General features: G+C 39.0%; 1 protein-coding gene across 2 annotated transcripts in view; it reads right to left on the reverse strand.

The window, feature by feature from the left end:
- The window catches only part of HSD17B4 (hydroxysteroid 17-beta dehydrogenase 4), an 89,517-nt gene that overhangs the window by 30,012 nt on the left and 45,129 nt on the right, over nt 1–14,376 (reverse strand). For both annotated transcript variants that reach the window (XM_086705691.1, XM_086705698.1), the window contains exons 14-17: nt 13,879–13,930; nt 11,617–11,688; nt 8,215–8,318; nt 5,258–5,323 (exon numbers count right to left, since the gene is read on the reverse strand). In XM_086705691.1, coding sequence (XP_086561817.1) covers nt 5,258–5,323; nt 8,215–8,318; nt 11,617–11,688; nt 13,879–13,930 — 294 coding nt within the window. The remainder of the gene's footprint in view (nt 1–5,257; nt 5,324–8,214; nt 8,319–11,616; nt 11,689–13,878; nt 13,931–14,376) is intronic.

The raw sequence follows: 14,376 nt of genomic DNA on the forward strand, positions 1-14,376 counted from the left end.
GAGAACAGAAATGAGACCAAGAGGGGCACCTGAGGGGCTCAGCTGGTTAACTGTCCAACTCTTTATCTCAGCTCAGATCATGATCTCACGGTTCACGAGACTGAGCCCCACATCAGGTTCTGCACTGACAACATGAAGCCTGCCTGGGATTTTCTCTCTTCCTCTCTCTCTGCCTCTCCCCTGCTCCTTGTGCTCTCTCTCTCTCAAAACAAATAAATAAACTTAAAAAAAAAAAAAGAAAAGAAAGAGAGAAAAAAAAGGAAACAAAACCAAGAAAGAAGTAAAAAAAAAAGCTACAAAGTGGCTACAATAAGACAGAAAAAAGATCCAATGCATATATAACTTAAGTATTTGAAGAAGAAAAACAGAAAAATGAATGAGAACTACTATTTAAAATTATAATCCTAGGGGCGCCTGGGTGGCTCAGTCTGTTAAGCATCTGACTTCGGCTCAGGTTGTGATCTCGTGATTCATGACATTGTCAGCTGTGCTGACAACTCAGAGCCTGGAGCCTGCTTCAGATTCTGTGTCTCCCTCTTTCTCTGCCATTCCCCTGCTTGAACTCTGTCTCTGTCTCTCTCTCTCTCAAAAATAAAAAATAAAATAAAATAAAATAAACATTAAAAATTTTTTTTTTTTAATTTTAAAAAAATTTTACTATCTAAATATACCTATTAAAAAGGACCACTAGTGACATAGGGTCAATGGCCAGGAACGGGCAACACTGAGACCCAGCCTAGTAAAACTACTTGACTTTAAAGGTAAAGAAAAAAGATAAAGAACAACTCTAAGGGCCTAAAGAATAAAGACCAAGAAACCTGGAGAAAGATAAAAAGACTGTCATCAGAGTGTTCAAAAGCCACATTCAAAGCAAGGTCCATGGAGCACCATTTTTAAGAAACTCAAGATTTCATATCCAGCCAAGTTGTTCTTCAAGTATGCAGGGTATAGAAAAATAGTTTTAAATACACAGGAACCAAAGAAACACTATATACATGAGCGCTTCTTGGGGCACCTACCACAGGAGGGGCTTTATCCAACCAGGAGGTGTTGGGGGAAGGTTTGGCAAAACGACTGATACAATCAGTCGCAAATCTAACACTAAAATGAAGATGGGGAAGAGAATACACAAAGAATATACAAATGTTAAATGCTCCAAAAAAGTAAAATTAATGCATATCAAAAGATGAGAATAAAGGAGAGAGAAACAAGAAAATAAAATAGGCTCTTTAACTGTAATACAGGAAACAAGTAAAAAACAGAGACAATGATAAATACTGAAAAACCATATGGTAACAAGTGAGAAAATGAGAAACTACTATTTTATGGTAAAAACCATAAAAGGTTTATACCAAGGGCATAGGAAAAGGTTTATGATTTCTACTTCTGGCCATGAGAGAGTACTCTTCCACTGCCAACAACTAGCAAAAAAATTTTAAGGCAGAGAGGGAGGCACTGCTCTTAGATGTTACACAGTAAGCAGTATGGGATTAAGACTTGATAGAAGAGACACAAACAAGAGCCACAGCTCTCTGACAGCACTTTTCAGACTGTGGGGCAAGAAAGGAAATCCAAACACAGCAAAACAGTCTCAGTGAGTCAAAGAGATAGAGATCAGAGTTCCAGGAGTCTATGCAGCTAGAATCTGTACATACTGAAGAAGAAGAAGAAGCTACACAGAAAAGAGCTCCAGAAATCTAAACACAGGTCAGTCCCCTTGAGGACCATACAGAAAGGCCCTGGAAGAGGAGACATCACATGAAGAAAGAGGCCTTGTGGAGAAGTTTAGAGGCACTCCAGCCAAACGTCAGCAAGAAGCCCCTAAACTTAGCAAAGATGGTATCTTTGGCCTCCCAGCCCTACCCAGCCACCATCTGAGAATAGCTACACAAGCTAAGGCAGAAGGAACACCCAGTCAATCCACAGTCATTAAAAAAAAAAAAAAAAAAAAAAAAAAAAGTAGTACTTATAATACACCTCGAAATGTAATAAAAAATGTTTTAATGGATGATATAACTAATATGCCAAAGACTAACTTTATTTAATAATGACAGTAGTGGGGCACCTGAGTGGCTCAACTGGTTGAGCACCCAACTATCGATCTTGGCTCAGCGAATGATCTCACTGTTTGTGAGTTCGAGCCCCACTCCAGGATTCTGTCTCTCCCTCTCGCTGCCTCTTCCCCGCTTGCTCTCTCTCTCTCAAAATAAATTAATTAATTAAAAAAAATGAGAGTAGCTAAAATCCTGTTGGAATAAGTGGTATAAAATAACTATCTGGGAAACTAGAGATACTTTTTTCATTCTTCCCCCAACTGTAAAGCCTGACATCTAACATCTATTTATTCTTTGGCCTTTCTAGATTACTAAGGATGAATTTTTTATTTATTAATTGTAAAACACTCAAAGGACACTTACAACTTCATAAGTTTGAAGATGAAGAAATTCCCCTAAGGACATGATAAACAGACCACCCCAGAAGTGATCTCAGTACAACTAAAACTACGGTTGCCCACTTCCTCAGTGATTGAAAAGTTACTGACTTAATTTAAAACCTATCATACAGTTGACACTATAACAGCGTAATTTTTTCATTTCCACTCCTTCAAGATCTGCCCATCCATGACCATCTCCCACTTCTCTGTCATGTGGCTACTCCAGTTTTTACTCTTTCTACGCCATCATGCTCTTCTCTTCTCTTACAGTCAGCTATCATGACGTCTTATCCTCTTTCCGGCCAAACTGCAAGCCCTACGTCTCTGGTAAAGAGAGAGTATCTACACGCCATTTTGGTTCAGCTAAGTTCCATCTTTCCTACCAAAGCCTGCTGAACATCATTCCCTGTGAGTATCCCCACTGTGAATGTCCACAGCACTTGCTCAGCAATTCAAAGCCCGTGTTTAATCACTCACAGTTTGGAAGAGGTGCCCTAGTTATTTTGACATTTACATCTTGAGTATTTGAGTGTCTTTCAGCTCCTTGATGACACATCAGTTTTTCCACTTGATCTATATGTCTCCTACATAGCTCAGATTCAGTTTAAAACAGCCCATAAAGCCCCTGAAATTTATGCAAAGTTTAATGAAAAATGGTTTTTGAACAAACGGTGGCTTTTGTGAGATTTTCTTTTTTTTTTTTTTTTTTTTTTAATTTTTCTTCATGTTTTATTTATTTTTGAGACAGAGAGAGACAGAGCATGAGCAGGGGAGGGGCAGAGAGAGAGCGAGACAGAGAATCCGAAGCAGGCTCCAGGCTCCAAGCTGTCAACACAGAGCCTGATGTGGGGCTCGAACTCATGAACCATGAGATCATGACCTGAGCCAAAGTCAGACACTCAACTGACTGAGCCACCCAGGCGCCCCTCGTGAGATTTTCAAATGACCACATGAGACTAAAATGCTCTGTCAAATGACAGGTGCCCATTATTTATACAAAAAATATTTGTTAACTAGAATCGCCCAGGTGGCTCAGTCGGTTAGGAGTCCAACTTTGGCTCAGGTCATGATCTTGCAGTTCATGAGTTCTAGCTCTGCGTCGGGCTCTGCGCTAACAGCTCAGAGCCTGGAGCCTCCTTCAGATTCTGTGTCTCCTCCTCTCTCTGCTCCTCCCATGTTCATGCTCTCTCTGTGTCTCTCTATAATAAATAAATGTTAAAAAAAATTTTTTTTAATAAAAAAAAATTTTTTTAATAAAAAAAAATTTGCTAACTTAAAAACTGCCCTTTGTCACACAGCAAAAGAGAACTCTGCTGAAAATAAATGAAAAGTTCTACTCTGAAAAAGAGGAAAAGAAAAAAAAGTCTCTCTACTTACTGTGTGTAGAAATTCAAGCCTTGCAAACTATTCAGCTTTTCTTATCTACAGCAGATACCTTTCATCATTTCAGTAACTCCAGAATAATAAGGGAGCACTGTGGGGTTTTGTGAACCATGAAACCACGAAGTCCTTTTCTGTTCTTTCTAGTGCCTTAATAAAATTAATTTCACTATGAAACTTTAATTAAACACAAATATGAGTGCACGCATAAGAAACTGATAAGAAACAGGGATGGGAAAAACATTTAGAGGCAAAAACTAATCTCTGGAAAAAAGTGTTCTTCTTTCCATCACCTGGTTATACAAGCACAGGAGAAAAATATAATTAAATATGTACCAATCTTAATTCTTTCTGGCTCGTGAAATTATATTTCTGTTTGCCAGCAAACAGAAATCCTGCATAAGTTCTCATATCAAGCATATCAAAGTTAGTATCAAAAACCACATATACTTTATAAATAATTTGCTGTCATTACAGTAGCTCCCTCACAGTGTATCTTCAGAGCTTTATGTTTTCGTTCTGTATCTGCATGGTTACTCCTCTGGCCACTGTGGGGAAGAATCTTTGGGGACTCTCAAACACAAAGTGGCTTTTCTCATCTTTATGGTTACCTTCTGTTTCTTAAATAAATGTCTGCATGCTCAAAAAATTTGTCAACTGATAGGGCATTTTATCTCCTCCATCAGAAAACAAATTATTTATGCCCAAAAAAAGACATTAAATCACCTACCCCTCCTAAGATGCTTTATTTTGCCTATCTACTAAAGCTGGCATAAAATAATCTGTTTCCGGGGTGCCTGGGTGGCTCAGTCGATTAAGCGTCTGACTTTGACTCAGGTCACAATCCCACAGTCTGTGAGTTTGAGCCCCACATCAGGCTCTGTGCTGACAGCTCACAACCTGGATCCTGCTTCAGATTCTTGGTCTCCCTTTCTCTGTGCCCCTCCCCTACTCATGCTTGCTCTCTCTCTCTCTCTCTCTCTCTCTCTCTCTCTCAAAAATAAACATTAAAAAAGAATTAAAAAAATAATAATAATAATCTGTTTCCAAGCAAAGTAGCTCAACTTTCTTTCCTGAAAGAGGAAAGGGTGACCAAAATTTGCCTTTTAATTCTTCTCCTCCTGCTCACTAGGGGTTGAATGAAATTCTTCACTACTAAGTTAGGCAGTGTCTTTAAGCACTGCCCAGCAAAGCAGGATGCTTCCTGAGGTGACATGTGAAAAGTCTTTCTATATTTTCTTTTGATTTATGGTGGAGAAAAAAATCTGATGAGCAAAAATGTAGAAAGACCAGATTACAACTATGGAAATATACCCTTAATCTTTATCATGTTCAAGGACAAAGCCCTACGTTTGGACTCACAAAACTATAGGATATCAGAGTTATATATTCAAGAGCCAGCAGTCAGGTGGCTTTATCGCTTTTCAAAAAGCACAATCTCACCTGATTAAGTGAGGTGACATCTGTAAGTACAGCATCAGGAGGTCTATTAGGCACGGCTACAGCTTCCTGAAACCAAAAAACATCACAGGTTAAATACTAACAAAGTAATTGGTACTCTCTTTACTCAGATTAGTATCTGATGAACAACCATGTTTCAGCATAACAAAATCTGCAAGTTAGATAAAATGTTTTTAAAAATAATTTCTGTTCAGGAGATAACATTTAAAATCTCATAACTGCTAGCCTCATCTATGCTGTGATTTCCCTGAAATGACCCTGTTTAACGAAAGGAATTATACAACCAGATCCATTCCCTGGGCCACCAAGGAGAAAGAGGTAAAGACCCTTTTCCCAGTGCAAAAGGTGATAATAACTATAAGAACTAGACAAACAATTCACACCTACATTGATTTAATCTTTAAATGTACTTTTTACTAACAGTGCGGGTCTCTTTGCATCTATATCCTATTTGGAGTTGGTTCAGATTCTTGCATATGTAGATTAATGTTCTTCATCAAAACCATCATTCCTTCAATTATTTTTTCTATTTCTCTCTCTCTCTCCTCTCCTTCTGGTCTTTCCATTACATGCATCTTGCTATACTTAAGGTACCCCACATTTCACTAAGACTTCTTTTTCTTTTCATCTTTTTTTGTCTCTGGAGATAGATAGATAGATAGATAGATAGATAGATAGATAGATAGATAGACAGACAGACAGAGAGAAAGACAGAGAGAAAGATCTTCAGGCTTTTTGATTCTTTCTTCTGCCAGTTCAAATCCACTATTGAGTGCTCTAGAAAATTCTTCATTTCCCTTATTGTAATCTCAGCTCCAAAACTTCTATTTGGTTCTTCAACATAATTTCTATTTGTTGATTTTCTCTACTTGATGAGTCACTGTCATCGTACTTTACTTCTTTAAGCGTGCTTTCCTTTGGTTCTGTGAACACATTTAGAAGAGCTGCTTTGAAGTCTCTGTCTACAAAGTCCTCTCAAAGGCAGTTTCTATTGCCTGTTTTGTTCTGGTTTTATTTTCCTGTCTATGGGTCATGTGCTCCTGTTTCTTGCATGTCTTGTAATTTTTTGTTGATGACTAGACATTTTAGATAACCTAGTACACAATTCAGGATATTGACCTCCTTTCCCTGTGACAGGCTTGTGGTTATTGTTAATTTGTTTATTTGTGTGGTGCCTTGGCTAGATTATTTCAGCTAAATCTATTTCCCCAATAGTGAGCAACTTCTGGTGTGGCTCCTCAGAGGTATAGCCTTGGGCAAGAACACAGTCAGGTACCCAGGGATAACAGTGGGTTTACCAGGGTTCTCTGTGACTCTCTCTCCCTGACCTCTCTGCTCAAGTGTCTGCCTCATTTGGTATCATACCCAACCATTAGGCTCTACTAATCGCCAGATGATTGCTCTATTACTTTCAATAATGCCCTGGGGCATAAATCACTCTACAGTCTGATCCAATTAAAGTCAGGCCAGTTTTTGTCATGATCCCATGAGGGCTCTTCTTAGCTCTCTCTTTCCATGGTTCTCTCTAGAAAACTTCTAGCTGGGCTGGTTGTTAGCTTATTGTTCTCATGGAGCTACAAGGTTCCTCTTGGTTGTTAATCTAAAGTAACTTAATATCTGTGGGCACCCTTACCTTTGAACTTTCAACTACTCTATTCCTTGGGATGAGCTTCAGAGATCTCTATTATTACAGGCTGCCTCAGTGCCTGGGTGAAAACTCTCCTCCACTGCAGAAGTAGGGGCAAGGATAGTGGCCCACTCATCTCCAAGTGACATCCTCACTCTACAAGAAGTTGTGCTGGGCTGGGGTAATAGCTTCTGGCCTCCTCAGCTTTCCTCACCCTGTGGGCAAGTGGGGGCAAGAGGGATTGGGTCCTTCAGTCTTCTCAACCTACCATGTGTGGAGCAGAGTTTCCACTCTACATGTGGAGGCCGGGTAGAGAACGAGAATGCTATAACTCTTAGCCACTTCTACCTGGAACAGAGCTTCAACAACACAAGCTGGGGGCTGTGGGAAGCATAGAAAAGCTGGTGACCTGCTCTTGCTGGGAGGACAGCCTGCTCTGGGAGCAGGGACAAGGGATCCTGTGCTTGGGCTACACATGCCTAGAGTGGAACTGCCATTATGCTGAGCCCAGCGATGAGGGGAAAAAGGAGAAAGCCGTGGCTCAAATGCCACAGATTCTCAATGGTCTTACCAAGATAAAGACTTCCTTGAATAAATATTTCCTAATTTGCTATATGCCCTGAGGACAATCTCCAGACACTTTAAATGGTTTTCTTTTTGTTTTAACTTTCACCCATTATGATGTTATGGCTGACTCAATGGGGAGAGGGTCCAGGGGACTCCTCACACCATCATTCCAGAAGCAGTTTCTCAATACTGCTTTAAGCGTACTTCATTTATCCAGAATGTTTACGACATTATAATCTCATTACCTCAAATAAATCGGAAGTAAAGGCCAGGTTAAACGAAAAGTAATGTCCAAGTTATAAAATATTTTTAGAAAAAAAAATGTTTTTAGGTAGAATTTGAGAACTAAAGAGTAACTAGAATCGTCTTACACAAGACAAGTCCTTAAGTCATTTAATGAATAAAGATTTTATTTTATACAAGGATCACTCGCATGTGTTAGGTTTTCCTAAAGACTTCTGGGTGATGCAAAGTCTGTAGAAGAAAGTAAAAACGTTCCCATAATTATCTCAGGTACATTACACTTATGTCAGCCAGACTCCTCTACAAATACGTGTTATATATTAAAATATGCAAACATACGTAGCTCTTTCAATCAATTCAAAGATACTCTGATTCAAAGAAGTGTGAATTACTGAGGATCTACTCTGTTAAATCACACCTATGGTAATATGATAAGTTCAAAATATACATACAGATACTTACATACCCATATATTTTGCTTATAAAGCTTATAATAGCCTACCTTGACTTTGTCTGACGTCCGTTTTCCACCAATGCCTCCACAGCCAACGAGGAAGAGAGAGAACTGATTGTAACATATAAGTTCCTTCTCAAAATAAGAATAGACTGAAAAGCAAATGAAAGAAAAAATAAAGGAAGTTATTATCAAAAGACATAACCAGTTAACCAAGACATGATCAGCAATTCCTTTAAAAGTTTCAAAAACAAAAAGTAGTCACTAGAAGGTCTGAGAACTTAAAGATGCCCAAGTTTGGTTTATAAAGCATCTTTCAATTTCTTCACTACCGGTCTCTAGAAGGCAGAGTGAAGAGGACCTTCACATACCCTCTCTTGACTGTGAAACAGCAATTTCTCTCTCCTCTTCTTCAATCTCCCCAACTGCCTATCCTATCTTAACTCTCTCCATCTCAAACATTTCACAAAATCCCACTATACAGTGCAGGTATCCAACACTCTCAAACATTCCAACATTCTGCCAAAGGACTCAAAAAGAGCCTGGAGGGGTTCCTGGGTGGCTCAGACGCCCCTCCCCTGCTCGAACTCTCTGTCTCAAAATAAACAAACAAACACACACACACTAACAAAAAGAAAAAAAAAGAGGGGCGCCTGGGTGGCTCAGTTGGTTAAGCATCCGACACTTGATTTCCACTAAAGTCACGATCTCACAGTTCCTGAGTTCAAGCCCCACAATCAGGCTCTGTGCTGACAGTGCGGAACCTGCTTGTAATTCGCCCTCTCCCTCTCTCTCTGCCCCTCCCCTGCTCTCACTTTCTTTCTCTTTCTCTATCTCTCTTTCTCTCAAAATAAATAAATAAATCTAAAATTTAAAAAAAAATACTTGAAAAAAAAAAGAACCTGAAATACAAAAGAAGAAGTGAAGATCAAGGTATAAGCTTCAGGAGGACAGAATCATGGGTCTTGCTCACCATTATATTCCTAGCAATCAGAATTGTACCTAGGACAGAAAAAGCACCTAACCAATATTTATTAAATTAATGAGTAATGAGGGGCGCCTGGGTGGCTCAGTCGGTTGAGCAATTGACTTCGGCTCAGGTCTTGATCTCACAGTTCGTGAGTTTGGGTCCCGCGTCGGGTTCTGTGCTGACAGCTCGGAGCCTGGAGCCTGCTTCGGATTCTGTTGTCTCCCTCTCTCTCTGCCCCTCCCTCACACGCACTCTGTCTCTCTCTCTCTCTCAAAAATAAAGAACACTAATAAAAAAACCTTTTTTTTAATTAATGAGTAATGAATAAATGATACGAGTTAGTGAATGAGTAAGCAAATAATGAATGAATGTAGGACAGCTGTCCCTCTTTCTACTAACTTCCTAGTGAGGGTGTGAGAACTCTATCTCCAGCTCTAGAAAATTAGAAATATGACTTTGAACTGCACACAAAAGAAAAAAATCTAATTATAACAAAAAATAAGGAAGGTCATGGCAATTTGTATTAAAATAAGATTTTTAACTGTATTACGCAGGAAATTGGATATCTGATTTCATTTGCACTTTGCGTACAAATTCTAATACATTATTACCCAATATCAAGCTGTAGTTAACTAAATGGAGTGGGTCAAGAGAAAATAGTAAAAATGAAAGTTAAGGTTACTGCAGAAACTTTGTTCTGAGGTATGTCACATGTCTGGTAGCTCAGGAAGAAGAGTAAAAGAAAACTGGGAGAGGGGTGCCTGGGTAGCTCAGTTGGTTAAGCGCCTGACTCTAAATTTTGGCTTGGGTCATGATCTCGCAGTTTGTGGGATTGAGCCCCATGTCAGGCTCTGTACTGACAACGTGGATCCTGCTTGGGATTCTCTCTCTCTCTCTCTCTCTCTCTCTTGATCTCTCTGTGCCCTTCCCCCAATTCTGATACCCTCTCTCTCTCTCTCTCAAAATAAACTTTAAAAATAATAATAAAAAAAAGAAAAAAGAAAACTAGGATAGTTGCAGCCAAATGTTGGCCAACTTCTGGAATGACAAACAAACGCAAAAATCTAAAACATGGGGCATCTGGGTGGCTCAATCAGTTGAGTGTCCAATTTCAGCTTAGGTCATGAGATCATGACCCCATGGTTCATGGGTTTGAATCCTTGGTCGGGTTCTGTGCTGACAACTCAGAGCCTGGAGCCTGTTTCAGATTCTGTCTCCCTCTCTCTCTGCCCTGACCCCACTTGTGCTCTCTCTGTCTCTAAAATAAATAAACATTAAAAAAAATTTTTTAAATAAAAAAATATAAATCTAAAACAGAAAGGGGAGAAGGAAGAAGAGGAAGACAAGAAAGACAGAAAGAGGAAAAAAACAGACATACTATGAAATACTATGAGCTGACAGAAATAATGTAGTAGGAGAATATTTAAGAGCATCAAAAATGTTCTCAACATATTATGTAGTAAAAACAAGGCAAGTTCCTACACAGCATATACAGTATGACCTTCCGTGTATTTAGAACAAAGATGATGAAGCCTATATTCCAACTATCAGACAATATCATATTTCCCACTCTAATTTATTTCCAAAATTTTTGACAATAAAGATCTATTTCTTCTTTTTTTAAAAAATTTTTAAGTTTATTTATTTATCTTGAGAGAGAGAGAGAGAGAGAGAGAGAGAGTGAGTATGAGCAGGGGAGGGGCAGAGGGAGAGGCAAAGAGAGAACCAAGCAGACTCTGTTGTCAGCATAGAGCCTAATGTGGTGCTCGATCTCACAAACCATGAGATCATGACCTGAGCTGAAATCAAGAGTCAAACAGATGCTTAACCAACTGAGCACCCAGGTGCCTCAATATCTATTTCTTCTTAAAGTTCAGAATAAATAAATTTTAAGCAATGTATCTTGAGCTGATGTTTAATTAGTAGTATGTCAACCTTTACTAAACTACTATAACCTTTTTTTTCCCACTGCAAATAAAATATGGCTGTGGTGTTTAAACCACATTTGAGTTCAAGAGGCTTGAATGCACAACATTAGGAACTTAACCACCATTCATGAAAATGATTGAGAGCCAAATACGTTCTAAGTTCCAAAGAGCGAACAAAGACAAGAGTATCTACAATACTAATTATCCAGTGATGGTTGTCGATGTGTTCCTTCCTGCCAAGTCCAAACACCAGTCCGCCACTACATTCTCTGTACCAGCCACAGTTTGCACCTCTGTGCTCTTGTCATGTGGTCTCAAATCCCCTGAAATGCCCCACTCTTCCCACCGCTACCCTAACCTGCTCCTTTGCCTCATCCTCGCTTATTTCATGAGAGCTTATAAAATTTTTAGAACGCTGATCGTTATCTTGGTTTCTCGAAAACTGGAAGATGAACGTGAACGTACCGATCAGTTTCTATGGTGAAGCACCACATGACACACACAAGGCCTGTCAATCTAACAATATTATTGTAAGAATTAAAAGTGACTTACCATCCATAAGAATTACTAAACCAGATCCTTTATCTAGGACATCGGCAATAACAGCTTCACATTTTAAGTTTCCTGAAATGAACGGCGAAATCAATCAATCATCTGTTTTTAAAAAGACCGTAAGATCATTATCTTAAGATATGAGAGAATTTAACAAAATCTCCACTGTTAAGTTCAGCAAAACTAAAAGCTATGCTTTGATATAGTTTTCAAGGTACTGTTAAATCATTCAACATTAAAAGGAAAGAGAATACCTTGGTCACTACATTTGAAACATCAAGTAGAAACACAATAAAGATCAAACTTCTAATACCCAGAAAATCTGGAGACCAGCATAGCCTGAACTAGACCATGGTCTAGTTCACAATGGACACAAAGGGCTGCTGATAGGTTTCTTGTCCTCCATCTAATGCTTCTTTTTTTTATCCCCAGGAGGAGTCACACGGCCTCTGACAGTACCAATGAAGCTGACAAATCCAGTGAGAGAGACAGAGACGCTGACATCAGTCTCCTGATGCTTGTGGTCCTGAGTCTCATCACCTGCTGGGTTTCACAGGAAGATTATAAATAATAGCCGTACCTTAGCTTTCTGTAGTTTAAAGAGGTTCCAAACCACAAGTATCTCGAATTTTGAATATTCATATTAGAGAGGCATTAGAGAGGTAGCTTTAAAAGTACTTAAAGAAAATGCGCAGAAGCTACTGAAGAAAAATAATTCATGAGAAGCGTAACTTGACGCTAAGGAGGTACATGAAATTAAGAAAAATATTTGCCACACCTTCCTATTCATATCACTTTCCAGGTGTAATCATTTTGGAGTATATGCCTGTGTCTTTCTCTTGATATTTAAAATCCCTAAAGGCAAAAATCTACCTTACACATTCGTACTTTCCTTATAACAATGGTTCCCAAGGGAGCCCATGGTCGAGTGACTGGCACATGCCAGACGGAGGGAGCCTCCTGGCCTCTGCCCTGGCCACCAGTGCCACCGCCACATGCCCGCACACGATGCACGCGTGCACACAAAACCTCCACGGTGGGGATCCAGACACCGTATTTCATTTAAAATAACAGGTAACTTAACGTAGTGACAGGCTGTTTCAGTAGGTAGCCAGGTTAGAAAATGTATCTAAAACTGAAAACTCTGCCTTGTCCATGGCAGGTAAGCAGCGGATGTCTGATGAAGGCAGTCACCACACATCACCTCAGATAAAAACGGTTGTGTGAAAACTTCTGCTATAACACTGAAATAAGGCTATTCAAATTGAAACAGTGAGAATCTCATACATTTTTTTTGGTAAAATAAAAAGCTTTGGAAAAACATGAAAGGAGGATTCTAGCTTCTTGCTGACCTGCATGTTACATAAGGCGAAATGATAAATAAGCCTTTTTTTTGGTATTTTACCACCTTATATGGTCAGTATTTAATTAGACAATATGCTGACATTAGAGCACTGAAACAAATCTATCAAACTATAGTCGAAGAATAAGAAAAGCAGCTTTAATGAACAAGTAGGATACTCCTGAGAAGAAGAAAATTCATTATTAAGGCAGACCTGATTTTACTTACTCTAAAAGAAAACAGGAATAGTTAATTACAACAAATCCTCTATCTTTTAATGCGCTTGCCTTTATGAAAATTGCTACCAACATAAATACCTGAGAAAAGAATCAAAAACCATTATTCATAGGAATCATAGCTGCCTATATACAATTACTAAGTTTAGAACACATGTATACAACAGAGATGCTTTTTCAGTTGCTAATGACACCTGTATCATTAGAAATACACTGTTAGTATTTCGAGATAATTTAATAAACAAGACTATTCAAGGACAAAGCTTAAGGTCACCAAAATAGGTCCTGCTTCACATCAATCTATTCTAATGCATATCCACACCTTGAGATATGACTTATTTAAAGTCACTCTAGGGGCGCCTGGGTGGCTCAGTCGGTTAAGCGTCGGACTTCGGCTCAGGTCACGATCTCGCAGTCTGTGAGTTCAAGCCCCGCGTAGGGCTCTGGGCTGACTGCTCAGAGCCTGGAGCCTGTTTCAGATTCAGTGTCTCCCTCTCTCTCTGCCCCTCCCCTGTTCATGCTCTGTCTCTCTCTGTCTCAAAAATAAATAAACATTAAAAAAAATAAAAAATAAAAAAAAAATAAAGTCACTCTGTGCCAGTTTAACACAATGACACAGTTTGGAAGGTTAGTCAGGAAATAAAATCAGGGTACAATTAAGGAATCCATGTATCAGGAACTCACCTGATCTGGGAAGTGGTTTATACAACTCCAAGTACTGCTCCCCATGGAGAACCTATGTTAGGGTAAACAAAATTTTATTGGCCGACTTTCCTGTTCCACAAGCTCTGCTATGAATATGGCTAATCACAAGTGATATTTCACTGGCCGCTTGCTCACATCAGTACTCCCCCCAAATTATCTGTCTCAGTTTGGCTTCTACTTCTTAATCATAATCATAATCAATCATATTCAGAAATAATCAGCCTCCCAATCTAAAGACTGTTAGATCTTTTGGAGCAGAAAAGGTATCTGTGTGTTCTTTCTTGACATTCATAAATCCTTACTGACTGGTAATTATGGATTACTTACTGATGCAAACACTAAACTAGGCTATATTTCCAGGGCTTATCACTGTGCCTGGAACATAAAGGGTAATTAATATATATCTGTTAAATAAAAATGGATAAATTGGAGGTGCCTAGGTGGCTCAGTCAGTTGAGCATCCCAACTCTTGATTTT

Source organism: Puma concolor, chromosome A1 (assembly GCF_028749965.1).
Source record: "Puma concolor isolate L17-30 chromosome A1, mPumCon1.1.hap2, whole genome shotgun sequence".
NCBI lineage: Eukaryota > Metazoa > Chordata > Mammalia > Carnivora > Felidae > Puma > Puma concolor.